The sequence below is a fragment of the Rhododendron vialii genome, chromosome 13a (assembly GCF_030253575.1).
Source record: "Rhododendron vialii isolate Sample 1 chromosome 13a, ASM3025357v1".
In the NCBI taxonomy this organism is placed as follows: Eukaryota; Viridiplantae; Streptophyta; class Magnoliopsida; order Ericales; family Ericaceae; genus Rhododendron; species Rhododendron vialii.
Window position 1 is genome coordinate 14,072,231 of NC_080569.1, and position 20,673 is coordinate 14,092,903.

General features: G+C 39.4%; 3 protein-coding genes across 6 annotated transcripts; 2 read left to right on the forward strand and 1 right to left on the reverse strand.

Moving 5' to 3' along the window:
* The first annotated feature begins 1,146 nt into the window (after nt 1-1,146).
* Nucleotides 1,147-4,267, forward strand: LOC131313147 (uncharacterized). The gene is made up of 3 exons (XM_058341283.1): nt 1,147-1,867; nt 2,945-3,242; nt 3,785-4,267. The coding sequence occupies exons 1-3, from the start codon at nt 1,208-1,210 to the stop codon at nt 3,853-3,855; spliced, it is 1,029 nt and encodes a 342-aa protein (XP_058197266.1). The 5' UTR covers nt 1,147-1,207; the 3' UTR covers nt 3,856-4,267.
* A 575-nt stretch (nt 4,268-4,842) lies between these two features.
* On the reverse strand, nt 4,843-7,659 carry LOC131313144 (pentatricopeptide repeat-containing protein At1g08070, chloroplastic-like). The gene has a single exon (XM_058341278.1). It carries the CDS (start codon nt 7,589-7,591, stop codon nt 5,462-5,464), a length of 2,130 nt encoding a protein of 709 aa, XP_058197261.1. The 5' UTR covers nt 7,592-7,659; the 3' UTR covers nt 4,843-5,461.
* Nucleotides 7,660-8,412: 753 nt separating this feature from the next.
* On the forward strand, nt 8,413-20,241 carry LOC131313145 (putative ALA-interacting subunit 2). 4 transcript variants are annotated; one of them, XM_058341279.1, is made up of 10 exons: nt 8,413-8,715; nt 8,813-8,988; nt 9,491-9,640; nt 10,284-10,345; nt 10,451-10,525; nt 10,657-10,773; nt 14,148-14,218; nt 15,135-15,432; nt 17,197-17,486; nt 18,453-18,696. In XM_058341279.1, exons 3-10 carry the CDS (start codon nt 9,568-9,570, stop codon nt 18,505-18,507), a joined length of 1,041 nt encoding a protein of 346 aa, XP_058197262.1. In that variant the 5' UTR covers nt 8,413-8,715; nt 8,813-8,988; nt 9,491-9,567; the 3' UTR covers nt 18,508-18,696. The 4 variants fall into 4 exon arrangements, with proteins under 4 accessions (XP_058197262.1, XP_058197264.1, XP_058197263.1 ...); XM_058341282.1 differs by lacking the exon at nt 8,413-8,715 and adding an exon at nt 19,953-20,241 and having other exon boundaries at nt 8,774-8,988; nt 18,453-18,509; XM_058341281.1 differs by lacking the exon at nt 8,813-8,988 and having other exon boundaries at nt 8,445-8,715.
* The last annotated feature ends 432 nt before the right edge of the window (nt 20,242-20,673 follow it).

A 20,673-nucleotide genomic window follows, 5' to 3' on the forward strand; every position in this document is an offset into this window, starting at 1 on the left:
GGGATGAATTCTTACAAGGCATGAATATAGAGGATGAATATTTAAATATTCCAATATGTTTTAGGGTTTGTTTGGTACTTATGAAAAAGAAAGAGAAAGGAAAGAAATTAAAAAAAAAAAAAACCTTTCCATTTGTTTTATTTGAGAGAAAAAGAGATGAAAATAATCAAATAAAAGCTTATAAGTATAATAGTAAATTTTTTTCTAAACTTTTCTCAAACTTAACTTCTTTTTAGTGTTCGATAAATTGGTACTCGAGTCTTGAAAAAGAACGAGATTGAAAGTGAGAAATATTGATAAAAAAAAAAGTGAGAAATATATTATTTAAAGAATGAAAATACTTCATTTACCCCACTTTGTTTGTACATTTTGAGAATTTTAATTAATTAAGGGGACGTTGTCATCACAAATTTCACACTTCATTTTTCATAATTTACCCCTACCAATGTTTCCAAAAGGCTTTTAAACACTTCAATAGAAATGAGAAGGGCCAAAGAGGAAAATAAAGAAATTTATTACTTTGACTTTTGAAATGAACTAAACATTGTGGGACAATAAGAAAGAGAATATTAGAAGAATAAAGTGAAACGGAGAGAGTAAATTCTATTTTGTTTATTATCTTAATAAGAAACAAATCAAAGATGTAAAAAAATCAAGATAAGCACAAGAGAAAAGTGATAAAATAAAATAAAATAAAATAAAAGCATCAAAAATTTTGATTTTTAGGCTAAAAAGGTGTCTGGAAATACATTTTCGTATATAACATTCTATATGCCTATTAGTATGCATAAATGCATCATAATTCCCTAGCTTATGGTAATTAATTGTTTGCTAATAAGCCCAATAGTCCACTCGAATGTTAGGCCTTGCTAACTGTACGGTATCCTTTTTTTGGTCCGTACTTGGCCCATTGGGCCATACGGGCCCTCTTGGCGTTCTCTACTTGACGCACTTCGTCGTCTTCATCCGTAATCGCTTAAACCCTAAACCCTCACTTTCTTCTCCAATTCCACCGTTTCAGACTGCAAGAAAGACCACATACAACATTTACATACATACAGCTGCATAGCTTTATATATATATATATATATATATATATATATATATATATATATATATATATATATATATATATAAGAGAGAGAGAGAGAGAGAGAGAGAGAGAGAGAGAGAGAGAGAGAGAGAGAGAGAGAGAGAGGTGAAGAAGATGAGTCTAGTGGCAGGCTCGTACGAGCGATTCATCTGGGGATTCAAACTCAAAACCCTAAAAAACCACCACTCCCAACAAAAACCCCTAACCCTAACCTCTCTCTTCACCTTCCCCTCCCACACCGCCCCCGTCAAGTCCGTCGCCGTCTCTGGATCCGCCGCGGCCTCCGGCGGCGCCGACGACACCATCAAGCTCTACGACCTCTCCACCTCCGCCGAGATCGGCTCCTTCACCGACCACTCCGCCTCCGTCACCGCACTCTCCTTCTTCACCCCACCCTCCCTATCCTTCCCTCGCAACCTCATCTCCGCCTCCGACGACGGCCACGTCTGCATCTACGACGCCGACCCTTTTATCCACTTGAAAACTATCAAAGCCCACAAGAAAGGAGTTAACGACCTCTCGATACACCCCTCGGGGAAGCTGGCGCTGACGGTGGGGAGAGACTCGTGCTTGGCGATGCTGAATTTGGTGAGAGGGAGGCGGAGCTTTTACTGTAGGTTGGATAAGGAAGCGAGCATTGTGGAGTTTGGGTTGGGTGGGGATAAGTTCTTTATGGTTATGGATGAGAAGGTTTCGGTGCACGAGGCCGAGGACGCGCGGTTGGTTCTCGAAATGGATTGTGGGAAGAGGGTTCTATGCGCAGCTCCTGGCATTGTGAGTCTTTTCTTGTTTAATTATGAGTACCTCATACAAATCTATTGTAGAATAGAAATTTGTTTTGACTTCTAATTATGTATATCTGGAATTCGGAAGTCGTAATTCCTGAATTTACCTTGACGAGAACATTGAGAAGTTCTTAAACAGGAAATTGAGTTTTTTTTTATCCTTTCAGTGAATGCCTGTAGTTTAATTTAGGCTCCATTTATTTCGAGTCACCCTGTAAATGCAATGCGGAAGATATTATGTAACTCATACATAGCTTGTTGTAAATGAGGAAGGTTTGTATGAGAACTGGCTTATTTTGTTCGTGACAGGTCTGTGAATCAGATGTTAAGAATCTTAAGATGCAAAAGATTTGAGTTGTAATTTTGGCAGAGGGTTTTAGCCACTGAAAGTAGATCACGCAGCTAACTTGAACCCGAGAAAATATACTACAGTAGTTTAATATGTGGGCTTAGTAAAAGTTTCTACAATTAGCTATGCCAAGTGGTCGTTATGATGACTTGATTACATAACACCCATAGTTCAATTCACAGAACAAGATCCTTTTGGATCAGTAACAGGATGAATGGGATTGGCCTGAATCTGACCTCTAGTCAAATGGAAGACTCCTGTTGCTGACTTTAACTGAAATATTTTTAGTCTGGAGTCTTTGGACCCTGACGAGATTTTTTCAAACGTCCATTGATGTTGCTCAGCCCTGTTAATGTGCCTATCGTAGTTTCCAGTCAGATTGAATCCAAAATCCTCCACTCTTATCCTTTGTTGGGGCTCGAAAAAAATTTCAGCATGCCAACTATTTGAACAATTAGTAGGTAAGCGGATAGGGTTTACCAAGTACCATGACAGTTTAATCAAATATCTCACTTGTTCTTCATGTCATTGTGAGAGCCCATTTTTCTGCTAGTTTAGAATCGGGTACACAACTCGTAACATGAAGTTTGTGAACAGAGGAGATTAATTCTTATCCCAAGCTGACTTCAGTACTAGGATTCAAAACTCTCTTCTTTTTTTGGAGTACGTTTTGTACTTGATTCTGTGTTTGCTAAAAATGGATTCTGATCTTGACAGAATGGACTTCTTTTTACTGGTGGCGAGGATCGGGCTATCAAGGCGTGGGACACAACCAGTGGGAAGGTTGCTTATTCTATTGAAGATGCACATTCAGCCCGTGTTAAAGGCATTGTTGTGCTTACAGGCAGTAATGCTGATTGTGGCGATGCTGATCCATATATGGTGGCATCTGCATCATCAGATGGTGTCATACGTGTCTGGGATGTTCGCATGGCCAACAAAGAGAACCCGATACCCTTGGCTGAGGCTTGTACAAAATCAAGACTAACTTGTCTTGCTGGGTCATCTCTGAAATGTATGTTGTATTCTTGTGCAATGATCTCTTAGTTTTATCTCATCATATTCTTCATCAGAATTTGTTCATATCCACTATCCAGTATGAGAAAAACCAGGAAGAAACAAAATATTAATGATATTTGTCACGCTATAATTGTTTTGATGGTCATAATAACAAAGGTTATTTTTCTATCTATAGTTCACACCCTATGTATTGTTTTGTTTGTGTTGATGCGTCTGTGGTTGGCTGAAAACTTAAAACGATAGGTGACTGGTAATGGACGTCATTGAACAAAGTCCTGCTGCCTCTGCTACTTTTTTGTTTTTTTTTGTTTTTAATTTTATTTTATCGTTGCTTCTTGCTACTTGGATCATAGAGGTCTGCTATTTGGAGGACAGTGGTAGTCACAACTCTTGAGTCTAATTGTTACAGTTGGCTTTTTGTTTAAAATAGAAGTGTTGGACTTAGCTACTGGCATTGACCTTCCTTTTCCATTTGCATGTTAGTGTTTTGTTAGTATACATTTTTGTCACCATTTTTCTTTACCTTCTTTTTACCAGCTGTTAGGCAGCCAAAACTCGGGGCCAGTGCTATCGACAAAGAGCAGGATGCTAGAGCTGAAGATTCATAGATCCATCAATAGCAATGTGGAAAGAGGCATACATATTTTCAAGGCACTCCATTTGGTCTGTAATCTGACTGAGCTGGTCTTGCTATTGAAATGCTTGGGTCATCCTGAGTCCTGATCCATCCGATTTTGGCATTCAAGATTTCTATTATCTGTGTCGTCAGGAGATAGATGTATCATTAATTTTGTCATGGTAGTATTTATTTATCCTCCCTAAGGAGTCCGTTTCACCCCATAATTTTGTTCAGGCGTGTGATTTTCATACAGTATACAATTTTGTGTAGGCTTGTGATTTTCACAATCTCCTATCTTGTGTAATGAAGAGAATTTTTGTCAAGTAGTCGTCTTGCTTATCATGGATTTATAGTTATTGCTCATCGTTTAATCAAATCATAAATTTCTACTTGCTTCCAAATTGTGTTTGGTTTAGTTTCCGAATTTTTGCTACATTTACACCAGCATTTAATTTACTGGGATAAAAAAAACACTTCTATGTGCACTGGCTAGCAGCTAGCTTGCATTTTTCACCACTTCATTAGTTTATAGTTGTCGTTACAGTTTCTCTTTTGATCTGGTTCTCTTTATTGTTTGCTTTACTTGTATCGTTGGGACATGCATGATTGATAGTCCCACAGTGAATGAGAAGATTACAGAGATGATAGTCCCACGTTGAATGAGAAGGAAAAAGAGAAGGCTCTTATTGTGGAGAAATTTTGTGCTATAGCTAGGGAGATGTACTCTTCTCAAACGCATTCTTGGCAAAGATGTGCACTCTATGCGGAGCCAATGGAGTTGCTGTCTATGCTAAATTTAAAAGCCACATTACTTAAAATCTTCAACCAGATTCAGTCTCATACAAGTATGACATTATTCAGACTTTATATTTTTTTTTTATCAAACATTATTCAGCCTAGATCACTCACTCTCTTTAGGAGAGTCTTTTTTATGGAGGAGAATTGAACTATACATTCCATCGAGTATGGCAGCAGATCCTTTATTGACAAGTCATTCAATGGGATAGTGCCCATTGTATGTTTAATTGACGATGAATGCATAACGAATAGATCGCAACAAAAATGAGAAAGTTCATTTTTTCTTACATTGTCTGAGTAAGGGGAAAATCACGTCCCCCTCCTTTTCCAGATCCAAATTATTCTCCTAACTACTCCGAAGACTAATTCAAACTGTTGAAAGCGATAATCCTCCTGTAATAGATTAAGGAAAGTGTTTGAGGGATGAAGTCGTGACCCGAACCTGTCTTCTTTTTGGTACAACTCCGTTGAAATTATCTTCACAAAGACAAGTAATGACAGCTCTAAAGGCCAATTAGACCCAGTGTGAAAAACCATGGAGGCATTTGGCAGATGTGAAATTGACAACTGACCCTAGAATGCAACTTAACCTCCTTTGGTTTTCTTCTTCATGCATAAAACTACACCTTGTTTACTGCAAGCATACCTTCTGTAAAAGTGAAATTTGATGTTCTTATATTCTTGACTGTCCCTCAATCACTACTATAGCCTCTTCGTCCCTGACTAGCTACCTTCATCTTTCTTGCATTCAACAAAAACATAATTCCTTTCGAAGGCAGTTTCCCACCTAGGTGCAACTATATGAAGGCAACAGAGACCAAACTATCAAACAAATTTACATTCAGAAATTCCTTTAGCAACACAATTTGGTTCTTCTTTGAACTCTTTTCTCTGTCCTTAATTTCCAGCTCTAGATTCTCCAGAGTGGTATAGATATCATCGGAGTTCAGATGAGATCGATCCGCAACACGAAACTCATGTACCTTCCCATTTATTTCGAGCCAGCTGCACCCAGGAACTTTCTTCAACCCTCTATCCCTCAAAAAGACTCTCATCTTAGCGACTTCATCCCACTTTCCTGCCGCAGCATATATATTGGATAGCAAGATGTAGTTTCCTGCATTTTTTGGTTCCATGGCTATAAGCTTCTCAGCAGCCAACTCAGCAAGCTTGGGCTCATTGTGCATTTTACAAGCACTCAATAGTGGACCCCACACTCTTGAGTCCGGTTTAAAGGGCATGGTGTTTATAAGCACTGAGGCTTCTTTCACGTGTCCAGAGCGCCCTAAGAGATCTACCATAGAAGCATAGTGTTCCTGATTAGGTTGACAAAAACAGGTTTCAGTCATCTCTTTGAAACACCCTCTCCCTTCTTCTACAAAACCTGAATTAACACAAGATGTCAATAAACCTAGAAAGGTCACATGATCTGGTTTTACTTTGGACTGCTTCATTTGGCTGTACAGTTCACGACAGTGGAACCAATCTCCGTGCTTAGAATATGCACTGATCATAGAGTTCCACGTGATTATATCCTTGTTATCAACTTCCTCGTCATCAAAAAGCTTTCTGGCCATTTCTATGCATCCACATTTGGCATAGCTAATGAGAAGTGCCGTATTTAATGATACAAATGAGTCTAAAGCACACTTAATGGCGTACCCATGAAGGTTTTTCACTTGTTCTAGAGCCCCTATATTCACACAAGCAGGCAATATATTGATTACTGTAACAGAGTCTACTCTAAATCCCTCCAATTTCATCTTCGTTAAGAGAGCCAAAGCATCGTGAAAACAATCATGGTTTACGTATCCTTTGATCATTGCACTCCACGAAACCACAGTCTTGTTTGTCACCAAATCAAAAAGTCTTCGAGCAGTGTCTGAGCTATTGCAATCACAATACATGCCAATAAGAGAATTATGTACGGATACCTGATAATCCGAACCATTCCTAATCACATGAGCATGCATTTGTTGCCCCCACCTGAGTGATTTCAACTCTCCAATTGATGAAATAGCCGGAATTGCAGTACATAGATCAGCTCTAACCCCTGATCTCACCATTCCCATTAGAAGTTGCAAGGCCTCCATTTGGAGCCCATTACGCGAATACCCAGAAATCATTAAATTCCACACAAAACAGTCCCTCTCAGGCATTTTATCAAACACTAATCTCGCATCTTTTATACTACCCAACTTTGAATACATGGTCAACAATGCAGTACTCACGGTGATATCTTTCCATAAACTGCTCACTAGTACCAAAGAGTGAGCACATCTCCCCGCTTTCAACGAGTTCAAATCAATACTTGACCTCAACATGCAAATTAGATCAACCGAATCCGGGTCGAATCTCCCCAATCTCATCCTATTCAATATCCGAAAACCCTGCTCATTATCATCATTCGAGCAATAGGCCAAATCACTGCCCACAAAATCATTGCAATCAAAACCCAATTTTAACAAATACCCACAAATCATTTTCCCCATTACATCATCCAACAGTTGAGAGCAAGAGCTCAGCACAAAAGGGTAAACACATTCATCCGGGTGAATTGATTTCGAGACCATTTCTTGGAAAACCAAAAGGGTCTTTTCATACTCACCAGACCTGTAGAGACATTTGAGAAACCTGGTGTACAAGGGCGTGTTTGGGTCGGAGACGGAGCGGAAGACTTGGTGGGAGGTACCGAGGTGGCCAAGATTGGCGTAGGCGTCGATGAGTGTGGAAGAGAGTGATGGGTTTTGGTGGAGGCCGTGGAGGATGAACCGGGCATGGATTTGCTGGAGATGGAGCGGGTGTTTGCAGAGGTGTAAGAGAGAAGAGAGGGGATTGGATGGGCGTGGTTTGGTGGTGTAGGGTTTGGGTTTTGGAGGGAAGAAGGGGGTGAGGAGAAGTCTTGACCGTTGAATGTGAAGCGGCATGTTAGGTGGCAGTTGAACCCATTTGGCGTTTTTATGAGGTTCGGGGGTTGCTTTGGGGAGTCTCACAGCCCTTTGGACGGAAGGGTGAGAAAACGGAAGGGTGAGAAAAGAAAAGAAATAATATGAAGAAAAAAAAGGTGGGTTCTTCTTTATCAGTGAGAAGAGAAAAGAAAAGGAAAGAAAAGAAAGGGGTGTGATTTCTCTCATTTTATTTAAATAACACTGAGAAATCAAATTCTCACAGGCGATTGGTCTCTTTTCAGTGAACTGAAACTTTCTCCCTCTCTTCTCCGGCAAACTTGGTACTCTCTCTCTCTCTCTCCTCCGGCAATGCACACAGCCACTCGTCCGACGACGATCCGATGAGAGGTGGACCACACTCTCCCTTTTCTCATGGAATCTCGCCATTTTTTTTGGTGAGAAACGGAACTGGACTTGGGAGGGGTTCAGGTCTCCCTCCGTCTCTCACCCTCTCTTGTCTTGTTCTCCTTCCAAACACGAGAGAGAGAGTGAGCTCTCTCCCCGTCTCTTTTCTTCTCTCGCAAACTCTCGAGTCTAGATCCCCTGTCCGAGCCCAATTCGGACAGGAGCCTGTCCCACTCCTCGAAGCCATTGATTTCGCAAATCAACGGCTGAAATGTGCCGAACACTTTTTCCTCTAAAAACAATGTCGTTTCGGTTTGATAAATCTCAACCGTTGATTTGCGAGATCAACGACTTCGAGGGAAGGGATAGGCCCTGTCCGAATTGGGCTCGGACATGGGATCCTCGGTGCGAACTCTCACGTACCAAATGGGCTGTCAGAGTCGGACCCAAGAAAGAGAAATGGTTTTATTTGGCCATACCCGACTGGGCTGGGCATCGGACCCGGTGTTAGTTTCGTTTAGTCATGCACCTTTACGCAGAGATTAGCATCGCATCCCCCGCAGGTATATACCCGTGCGCCCCGTTTGCCAACCCAGCATTTCCGTCAACCGCCGTAGACGCATCCGACACCGTGCCCTCTCTCTCTCTCTCTAGCAGGAATATATACTTGCACCACAGATACATACACATTTCGTGTTCTTTCCCACCCACGGAAGCAATTACTCACCGCGATTCTCTCTCTCTCTTCCCCGCCAAAGGTAACACTCGAGTTTGTTTTCATTTTCTTTTTCTTTTTGCTGAATTTAGTTCATTTTCTTTGTTTTACTTCTGTGTTTGTGGGCAAATTATTGGTAGGAAGCAGGCCCGGCCCTCCTACTAGGAAGCCGACTAATTCTGGATTAGCCGGGGCTGTCTGTGTCAATTAAGGCAGTGTTTGGTGAGCTGGAATTATTGGAACGAAACAATGATTTTTTGGCCTCGTCCAATGGGAATGTAACCTAAGCAATTGTGTTCAACCACCTTGCAATTAGGTGAGCATTACACTCATTTCTGTTTGGCTAAAACCATAGGATCCACTATTTTTCTTTGATAACTCAAGTGTCTGGGCCAGCTTTCGCGCACATCAACTAATCTTGGGGACCATTCCTACCGCCCACTTACGGGGGTCCCAATTAAAGTAAGAGCAAAGCTCTATAAAGACTGGCCCCAAAGGAGTTGATAGCACCTAAGAAGTTTCGAATATGAGACCCTAAGTTCCAAGCCTTGACCACTAGGCCAACCTCTTGGGGTTCATAGGATCCACTGTTGTAAGTGAGACCACCCTATCATTGTAATTTCGAAAAAATTGGATTTATAGCGTAGGCATTTGCCTAAATTAGTGAACGACGCTTCGATTTGTACTGTATATTTTGTCAGGTTTTTTAGCGAGCCAAACGTCAGAAAGAGCATTTTCTAAGGAAATGACAAATTCAATTTGTTTTTAGAATCATTTCTCTCAACCAAACACTGCCTAAGGGTTTGCTTCTGATGCAGGTTGTTGGGGGATTGGAGTTGTTACTGAAGGATTCGTTGTGGGGTGGCTTTGGTTGAGCTGAATTTTTTTTATTTAGATGGATGAGGATGGAGGTAGTTTCTCAGCAGTTGGCGTACAAGCACAATCAATCTCACCTCGTAGATCAAATGGTGAAGTCTTCTTGCTTTTTAACTACTGTGTTTAATCTCTCGCTTCGTTCTTTTTCTTTGCTGTAGACAAATTTTGAGCAGTTTGTTTTTGAGTTTGGTGAATATGTTACCTTTTTATCGTGGGAAGAAGATCAATTAACCCTTTGATGTATGTAAAGGCACTGACACGTTGCTAATTATATACCTGTGAGGCTGTGATACAATAGATTCTACTGCATTAATTTGAATTGGTATTGAAGACTTCACACAAATTTTGGTGTTCATGAGAAGTCGATGGGTTGGCCCAAAAGACAATGGAAATTTGTATCTTGCACAAACGCAGAAAAAAATAACTGAGTGGAGAGAAAATAAGTAGTTCGGGCCTTAAGGAGGAAGCCTTAAACTAAGAGAGCCTATTGTATTTTTAGGAGATTATGACTATCACTTGCATATTGAATCACGCAAGCAAATGGATCATGCTTTTACTTTGCATTGGCTCGACATTGAATAGGCCTCTTCTATCCTGCTTTGACTCAGAAATGGGGTGATATCATTGAAAATGTCTGGATTATATTTGCTATCACAAGTGACGCACAATTAGGTGGAGGTTGGCCAAATCATCTTTGTTGAACAGTAGTTTATGTAGCCTGTGTTTCTTTTGCAGCTATATATCATTTCACCCAACAAAGTCTCCCCGCTTGTAAACCTGTCCTTACTCCAGCATGGGTGAGTGTGTGAACTCAAAAATATATTTCTGTATCCATTACATAATTAAATTGGAGTACTCATAATTATTAATGGACTGTTTGATGTTAACTTCACGCCTTCCAGGTCATTACAACATTTTTTTTGATTGGTGTCATTTGTATTCCTGTTGGGCTTCTTTCCCTTCACGCTTCACAAAGTGTAAGCATTCTCTCTTCTTGTTTGTTACTATGTTCACTTTTATTGATATGCATTCAGCTTTTGTTTTCATTCTAATTATACAGCTCCTGCTTTAAAGCTGGCTTAGCAATTATAAAGCATTTTATTTGCAGGTTGTGGAAATCGTGGACAGATATGATATTGATTGTATACCACCACCATTTAAGAGTAATAAGGTGGCATATATCAAAGATAGCTCAGTTACAAAAAATTGTTCTCGGTTCTTGAAGGTGATAGTCCATCTTGGTTTGAGAGCGTTATTCTTTTTCAATTTTCTCACTTTTTATTTTTTAAGAAGAATACCTCGTTGGATGTTTATCTCAGATTACATATCTCACCTTTCTCTTACGTTCCTATGGTGGACCAGATATATATATCCATGTTATATGTTTTGCGCTTGGCCCCATTCCACTAAACCTTCTTAAAAATTAAGTACTTATTTTCAATTTTCAAGCTTAAAAATAATGTACTTATGAAAATAAATTTTCAATTTTGTATTGCATATTTTTAGATTTCAGTAAGCCCATTAGTTTTAAGCTTGAAACTTGCAAAAAAAGTACTTATTTGAAAATAAGTACTTTTTTGAGAAAGTGGAATGGAGGACAATGCCGACTGGCTGAAATGGTAGAATTTCTACTCTTCACTTTCCGAAAGCATAGATTTGTTTTTGTTATTATATTGTAAGAGTGAGAGCAAGAAAAACTGTTTTGCCCCTTTACACCATTGCACTAATGATGAGGTATAGTTTCAAACTACCTCGCAGTTTTCAGATTGACGGATGTAGGGGGACCTTCATTTGTTAGAGTCTTTTTGGATTGGGAGTTGGATTCACTTGTCCAGTTTGGGGGGCAGCTCATAGTGTGAGGATTAATGGGGATGAGACCAAAGAGGTCAAACGAAAAGGCAAATTGCTAAGGTTCACACTTTACTGTTATAGCAGTCTAGTCCTCTTTATGTGTGGAAGGGGAAACCTTGTTTTTTCGGAAGCCTATTTGGAAGTCGGGAAGTCCATACCTGGTAGTAGCATTTATTTGTTTGATGGCCTTTTTGTATGCCATTTGAACTGCATAACCTGAGAATAAGGTTTCCTGTTGACTGCCGATAAAAATAAAAAATAAAAAAGGTTTCCAGTTGACTATCGGTGTTGTACGTGCAAGGAAGAGGAGTCATCATCGGATCCTTTATTTCTGCACTATGATTTACCTAGAGAATTGAGGAGCCAACTGTTTTCCTACTATTTTTGGTCCAAGGGTAATGCCAGCCTCACTTTTTCACCTTTTGAATGTGGGGAATCTGTGTCATGTGAAGAAGGCAAAGAAGCCCTGGAGGTAGGGGTGACAGCCATCCCCAAGTTTCAAAGGAATGGTGTTATTATTGTATCATTGATTCATAACATTTAAATAATGCAGATTCAGGCCCCTGAAATTTAACTGTTTGTTACAAACTTCTTTGTTCTATAAACGTCCACCCCTGTATTTGACCCTGCTTCCTTCCTTGGCTGGAGGGTCTCCCTTTTCTTTAATCTGGAGTATTTGGAGAGAGAATGTGGAGGGTTGTGGAAGATCTACAAATGATTACCCTTATACCTAATTGACTAAGCTTTGTTCTATCCATTTTTGGTTGAAGGAGTAATGTTGACAAAACTGGAATCGATGAAATATCAGGATTTTTTCTACCGTAGAAATTTCCAATTATTCCGGATGAGTGGTTTTACAAGAATATTCTTTATTCCTTACTTTTTATTTGCATATCGGACTGATCTTTAAATGGGCTGCCTTGATAAATAGGCCATATGCAATAGTTTCTTCCAGTCTTGATTGTTGGAGCATTGACATATTTGATTTGGATTGTTTTACCACTTCTCCTATCTGTCTTTTCTTTCTCTTGTTCTTCTACTTCTCTCACTTCTTGTTCTCTCTTTATTCTATCTCTTCTCATTCTCTCTTTCAGTTTCTCCATCTAGGAGTTTTGTGAATCTTCCGTTTGGTTTGTTAGATTTCATAGAAGTTGCATTTTGGGGAAGAACTAAAATCTTGTTTTATCATATGTATGTTTTTGTCTCCCTAATCATACAAGGCAATGCTCCTTTTAATGGTTATGTACTTACTTTCAAGAACAAAAAAAAAAAAACAAAGATGGCATAGTAATGGAGTGAGTGTTAACTAGAATGTTCCCAACTTAATTTGTTTGTCAATACCTTCATTGGACAAATGAGTTTGATATGTGTCTATTAATGTCACGGCGTGTACAAACTTCCTTTAGAAAATCACGATAAATTTCATGTTAGCGGCTGATAGATGCTTAGTAGGCTCATTGGGGGGAGCCTCCTTGTGAGTATGTCAATCGCTAAGATGGCGCAGGGTTATTTTTCTTCCTTTTTTTGTTTTTTTTTTTGTTTTTTTTGCTAAGAAGATGGTGTTAAGACATTGGAGACTTTGGTAGAGGTGTTCATCTTATTATTACTGTTAGTGTCGATGTCTTGTGGTGAGTCTGGTGACATGGGAACCTACCCTGGGTTAACTAGGGTATCCCTTGGGTGGAACTTGCATTATCTGATTTTACATGCATCACTTATTGATCTTCCTCATAACTGTTAGTTGTCTGGTTATGCCATATGCATTTGGCTTAAGTTCAATCTTTGCTTCTCATTGTGTGTATGATTGAGGGGCTGTGAGAGCCCCGAACGGGGAGTAGGAGAGAACCCAAGGCAATCTTGAGAGAGAGAGAGAGAGAGAGAGAGAGGCAGTAGTAGATGAGACCAAGGGACCCACCCAGATCACTGGTTAGGGGTGAGTGAGATGGGTATGAATAACAACTATGGTAGCCCTAGTGTCCTTATATATAGTGGAGGGATTTCCCTGAAGGGAGTTCGGCTGAAGGACACGTGGAGGGTTCCGGATGGCTACCCAGTTGAGGGTCAGCATCTATGCTCTGAAGGGCCAAGCCTATGACAAGACAGCGAAGCGTCATAGGTAAAAGGTTGTAGGGCTGAGGTCAGCTGGCAAGGGGGGTATGTGTAGGGTTATTAGTGTTTAGCCAGAAAGGGGTTTATAGCCATGTGAGGTCTATGCCCTAGGCTTGAGGATCTAGTATTAGAAGTCAGTCATACGTGGGGCTTCATATCATTCGACCTCGGGGGTCGCCTGAATGTCAGGTGGTAAGTGAGATTTGGTATTTCAATCTAAGGTTTCAGAGGGGCAGCCTTAGGTTTCAGAGGGTTGGTGTGATACGGATCCCAATAAAGTCGAGCCCTTGGTCAGCTAGTCTTCCTCTCTTTCTAAGACTGGCCTAGACCTTCAGACGATCCATTGAATTCAAGCCTCCATTCCATATTCCTCCTTCTGTCCCAAGTCACTTGGGCCCTGCCTTCAGCCCAAGCATAAGCCATTGTCCTCAGGAGTAGGTCGTCCTTCAGCCGAGCCTTTGGGCTATCCTTCGACTGTGACGACCTTCGCTCCTGAGATCTACTTCAGCCATGATGGACTTCACTCCTAAAGTCGTCCCTTCTCCTTCGGTCCTTGGTGCTTAGGCCAAGTACACACACTCATATACTGCATCACTCTTGAACGTGTTTGTGCATTGGCATTGACAACTTGATTTGCAGGTTCCCAAACACATGAAGGCCCCGATTTTCATCTACTATCAGCTGGATAACTACTACCAGAACCACCGCCGGTGAGTTCTTTCTTCACTTACCTAGTAAACTGACAATTCTATACCAACAAAACTATGTATCAAATGCATTTATTATTCGAGCTCTTTTCCATGATTCCAGTCTATAGGAGGTATATGGTCCATTAAAGTTGATTAATTGGTAGCAAATTTTCCACACTATGTTATTTAATTTAAGTTTACCCTTCTGCCCTGCATTTTTATTAGAATGATCCCATTTCTACAGTTAGCTGTACCAGAGTGCATTGTTCATGACCAAACAACTTGGTGTATTATATCTCTCAATTTATCCTCAGTTGGTATTACTCCTGTCATTTCCGAAGGGTTTAGTTTGATTCTTTCCTTTCTGATATATGACGTCTCGTAAAGCATATTGGCCTTACAATTGCTCTTTGAAATTGTTCTTTTGAATTTTGTTGATGTACAACTATCATGTAATGTGCTGTATCCCTCCAATTACGCCAACCTACTTTGATTTTATGGATTACGTTGTAACTTCTCCATCCTTTTATTAATCGACTCCTACATCTATATTAAGCCATAACAAGACAAATTGGTAAGGATTCAGATTTGACCCTCAGTGTAATTCTACGATCGTTGTAAATTCACTTGTTTCTCCATTTGGGAATCTAATTGTCTCAACATAATTCTTTGCTTACATATTTAGACAGAGTTTTCATTGCTTCTCTAGTCATAACATAATTGATATCCTTGATGATAATTGGACTTCTAGCATTCATCTCTGGTAACTGTAAGGGGATCTTTTGCAATAATCCATTGTTAAATGTTACAATCATGGAGCTTCTTGTCTTGTCACTGGATTTCACCAGCAATTTTCATTCTTGATTTTGTTTGGATTCAGAAAACAGCTAAGCTTGTATATTCAAAATTATGATTCAGCTTTGTGCTTTTATTCCAGGTATGTCAAAAGCAGAAGTGATAAGCAGCTTTTGTACGGATTGAAGTACAATGGCACAAGTTACTGTAAACCTGAAGATTCCAACAATGGTCTCCCAATTGTCCCGTGTGGTTTAATCGCATGGAGTTTGTTTAATGACACTTATAGCTTTTCTCGTGGGACATCGGCATTGAAGGTCAACAGGAAGAATATTTCCTGGAAGAGTGACCGGGATCACAAATTTGGAAAGGAAGTCTATCCCTTCAATTTCCAGAATGGAAGCTTGATTGGTGGTGGAAACCTGGATCCAAATATTCCCGTAAGTATTTACAGCACATTGGATGGAATGTTCTTTCTGAGTGATTCTATCTTCAAAGCGTTATGTGAATAGATTATTGAGTACATGCAGTACCTTTTTCGTGAAAACCGTTCTTGCAGTAACTCATGATAGACTGTTGTCATATTTAAAGTGCTAATTCTGTCTGGTGGCCTTTTTTTGTGTAATTGGGTGGCTTTCCCTTAAAGCCTTCTTATTTATATATTGAATTACTTATCAAAAAAAAAAAGTGCTAATTCAGTCAGACTTGTATTCTTACTTCATTGATTATGAATATTTTGTTCATTTTAGATCTGACGAATTACGATTTTCGTGCTTAAGGAATGAACTATACAAACCATGGACAACTCCAAGAACTTTTCATATTAATCCAAATGATTTTTTCCTAGGCATTTACCTCCGACCCCTATCGGGGATCGAACTAGTTGCCCCATGATTGAAATAAGGGAAATCACCGTCCTTGATTAAAAAGAGGTTAATGCTTTGATAGTTACACTGCGACCTTGGAGTGAAAACTTACTAATTATTTGGCCTAAATAATTGTCCCTCTGTTTTAAATGCGTGTCAGAGGGAATGGGACTCAATTTCACCATTCCTTTAGACCATTTAAGTGCATACTGAAATCAAAACAACAGTAAATGTCGCAGCTGGAGTGAATAGTTTTAAATAGCGGTAGTTGACTGTGTAGCGATAACGGTACAGGTGTAGAGGTAGCGGAAGTATCGAATGATACGTAGCGGTAATTGGGTGTAGCGGTCATGAATTTTTTAAACTAGTTTTTGGCACCAAAGCACCTGTAGCGGCCATAGTGATCGTGTAGCAAGCAAAAAATCAGATACAAAGCGATACGTAGTGGGAACCGGCCAATACGGATGTGAATTTTGGGTAGAATCGTATAGCGGGGTGTAGCAATACTGGAGGCTGGAAAACTGCTACGTAGTGGCCTATGAAGCACAGGTACTTATAAAACCCCAACGTACTCATACCCGTAACGTACCGGGTTTCGGTACTTTGTGTGGTACTTCTAAACCCATACATGGTACATGAAACACGTACCGAAACTTTTCTCTTCGACTTTTGCCGAACACCTGAAGTTCCATAATATATATCAAGCCGTACCCAACACAAAGATGAAACTAAGTTGATAAGACTTTCTTTTCTATGCTTGGTCTAATTGTACGATAACGATTTTTGGTCTAAAGGTTCTTTAGTATAATGGTATTAAACTCTGATTTGTACCTTAAGTTTGGTATTAAACTACTATTTGATGTTAGATTCTGAGTCGCCCAAGTCATTTAGCAATTTCCTTTAGTTGAAGTGTAATTATTACGTGTAGTACATTGCTGTTAAGTTATAATAGTAATACATTTGTTATTGACATACCCCAGCTGTACCCGTACCCTGCATTTTTTAGGTTTTGCTGTATCGATGTATGCATATCGTACCCATACCCATACCCGCGCTCGTACCTGTGCACGTGCTTCTTAGGTAGCGGCCGATATGTAGTGTATCATCCGGTTTTTGAATCTATGAGCTAGACTGAAGATTGATGCCCTAGTCTTTTTTCTGTTTGCTCGTGTTTCGAAGAACATAGAAAATAAAATTCCTTGTGTCTCACTTCCTGCTTCTGGAGGAGGCAAGCATGGTGCTCATCTCCACAGTTTCTTGGCCAAATCATGAGTGCTAACCGGTTCTTCTGTCATTTTCCTTTTTTTGGTTGGTTTTGTGATGCTTCATGTCAACCAGCTAAGTGACCAAGAGGATCTGATTGTATGGATGCGTACTGCTGCACTCCCTAGCTTCCGGAAGTTATATGGGAGAATTGAAGAGGATTTGGATGCGGATGATGTTGTAGTAGTGGACGTTTTGAATAACTACAATACTTACAGTTTTGGTGGGAAGAAAAAGCTTGTTCTATCAACATCGAGCTGGTTGGGAGGAAAGAATGACTTCCTTGGGATGGCCTATCTTTCTATCGGTTCTTCCTCTATATTGATCTCCCTGGTCTTCCTGGTGCTTCATGTGAAAAATCCAAGGTAAATATTTCGAGCATGTGCCAGACGGCCAGATAATTGGCTAATATCCTTGCTTGTTCATTTTGATTTGGTGGAAAATCTGAATAGCACAAATCTTTTAAGTGGTGCTAAATGTTGTCAGCAGATTTTTAGTCTTGAGTTTGAGCTTATTCCTTTAATTTATACGAAGAGCTAGTTTTACCAGCAGCTATACTACTTTTTTTTTCTTCTCTCAACATTACCAAGATGTTTCCTCTCTGAATTTTATAGGCTTGGTATTTTGTTGTATTATTTCTATCTCGATGGGTTGGCCAGTGATGGTGCAAGGCAGCTGTAAATAGGTGAACAAAAGGTACATTGGGGAGGAAGATCATTCCTTTCCAGTTTAGAAGTTGGCAGAAGAGGAGTGGAACTAGTGGGAGTACATTTTTATCATTATGTAATCTTGTTCAACATCAAAATCTCATAAAAATGTTTGCCCTTATACTTATGTTGCGTATTCTGGCTTCAGTAGTTGGTACACCGTACACAGTGGTGAAGACATGTTTTAATCTTCACCTCCAAAGAAAAAGAAATGAGAGAGAGAGAGAGAGAGAGAGAGAGAGAGAGAGAGAGAGAGAGAGAGAGAGAAAACGATTCATTGGATTTAACCATTAACATCCAAGGCTTTGAATATAGTCAAGCGGGGAAAGCGTATCAGTCGCCGTATCCAAGTGATTGCGCAGTTAGAGCTTATTGAGTTGAGTTTGTTGTATTCCCAGGAAAAAAAATGATATTTTAGGTTGCTCTCTTTCTGAACAGCGTATAACTGAGTTGTGTAAACCTGCCTTTCTACAAATGTTTAACACCTTTGTACTTGTATTTAGAACCAGCTGGCCTACCAAGCTACGACAGCTTTATACCTAATTGATTCACTCATTTTTTATTTTATTTTAGGGTTTATTTATATTTAATTTCTTGAATTTTTTTCATTGCTTCGGTATGCAGGCCTTATGGTGACGCAAATTATTTATCTTGGAACTGGAAAGGCATTTCTAGCTGAAGGTGGTGTTGCTTTATTTCAAAATATTCATTTCATACCACACATGCATCCAATTAAAAGCCTGATGTAAGCATGTAACTGTATATTTTCATAGGAAATGTCACGAAACTTTAAATGTTAGTGTAATGTAAGTTCTAATTTGGCCAGGATGTTGCTTTTGGTGGTTTTATAGATGGTTAGTTAATACTAGTATTCTTTCTCTCTCTTTTTTTTAGGAAAGTTAGGTTAATGTTCTGTGTGAATATCATTCTTTGGTATGCCTAGAATTTTGGCTTCTTGATCGATAGATTTCCTGAGACCAGCCACCATCAAAGCGAAGGTTCTGAATACCGTACACAGAAAGGTACCGTTTTTCTTATTAATACGGCACATACCAATACTGGTATAATTTCGGGTACGGTTTCAGATTTTGCGCAATGAATATTATATATAAATATGTATAGTTATATGTATCCTTAAAAAGTTCAAAAAAATTCAACCAACATGAAAATATGTACCCAAAAAAAATGTTAGTCATGATTTATGTAGCTCATATTTTAGGAAATAAAGCAATTTATTATTTCAAGTATATGAGTCTTAGTTGTGGAATTACCTCCTAAAAAACGAAATAAAAAATAGTATGACCCATACCGTCCGGTATTTTCTAGTATGGGGGGTATGTATTGGAAACGGGATGAAAGTGGAGGGGTTGGAACGGGATCAGAACATTGATCAATACGGTAGTTGGTGATGAACCTTGTATAACATATTCTCCAATTTACCGTGTAGTATTAATTTGTGATTTTCAAACTATTACTATGGTTTTCTCATTTTTCCTGGTTAATGTGCCGTCAGATTAAAGAATCAAGAGCAACAATGAAGCGCATTACACAATAGATCAATCTATCCATAGATATAAATATTCTCAACAATCTCAATCTTAGACCAATTATTTGTCTTGACTTATTAACTCGCCAAAACTCGTCCATAATATAGTGGATCATATGTCCTAATTCGGTCATTAGGGCGTATGATCGATACTTTTTCACGTCACCACCGGACCACCATTCCCTGCAGCTCGCATCTCCTTGATCTCTCTTGCGGGTTTCTTGAAAAGGATCGGCACAACCTCGACTGGATATCTTAGATACGTATCCCACCTGCATAGCCGCTTCTTCTTCTTCTTCTTCTTCGTATAGAGACTCATCGATCGATATGTAGCATACAATCATACACCCAAAAAGATAACCCTAAAATGAATTAGATATTTTTTGGGGGGGCATGTAGTGCTTGTGCTCCTTGAGATCTCTCTTCGAAAGACTTTACCTTCAAATACATTGGATAGTAGGAGACAAGGGCTAGCTAATACCGCATATATATATATATATATATATATATATATATGCAGGGTTTAAGAAGCCTATATACCCTTTTAAGCAATAACATATTTGTTGATCCATATATAGGACACAATTGAAAGAACCACAGGGAGAAGATACAATGCCTTGTTTGGCACAATGTCAGCGAACCGGCCGGATTCTTCTTCGGCAATGGTCTCCAGTTTAGGAAAACTTGATGAAGGTTTTTGAGGAGAGATGAGAGGAGCTGGCGCAACCTCAACCCAATTCTGCATGTATGAGCTGATTTCTTTGGCCATAGCTATATATGCATGAGAGAATCCTTTTCTTTATTTCTCTCTTCAAATGGACTTCAAAACACAAAGAACAGAGAGAGAGAGAGAGAGAGAGAGAGAGAGAGGTGTGGGGGTTGAATGCAGGGGATATTAATTAGAACCCTAAAAAGAAGACAGAGAAATGGTTTGGAGGAAAAAGGTAGAAATAAGGGCAAGCTTTATACAAAGTGTTGCGCTACAAAGAAGGCGAATTCTTAGGGTTCAAAAAGTGACGGCAACAGTGAGGCCAGGTGTGTGGCTTGTAAACTTTGGTGGAACAAACAAGTCAAAGCTAGCTTGATTTTGTGAAATAAAACAAAACTCCTTGGACTCGACAAGGACTTCGAATTAAAAATAGTTATATATACACACATTTTTGTTTTTTCTTGAAATAAAAGAGGGGTATTTAATTTGTTTTCCAACTCTAGCTCCAATTAAGTGAATAGCTATCAATACATATCACAACTTAAATTGCAAGAATATTGTATTCTCTCAAAAGATGCGCATAAATCAAA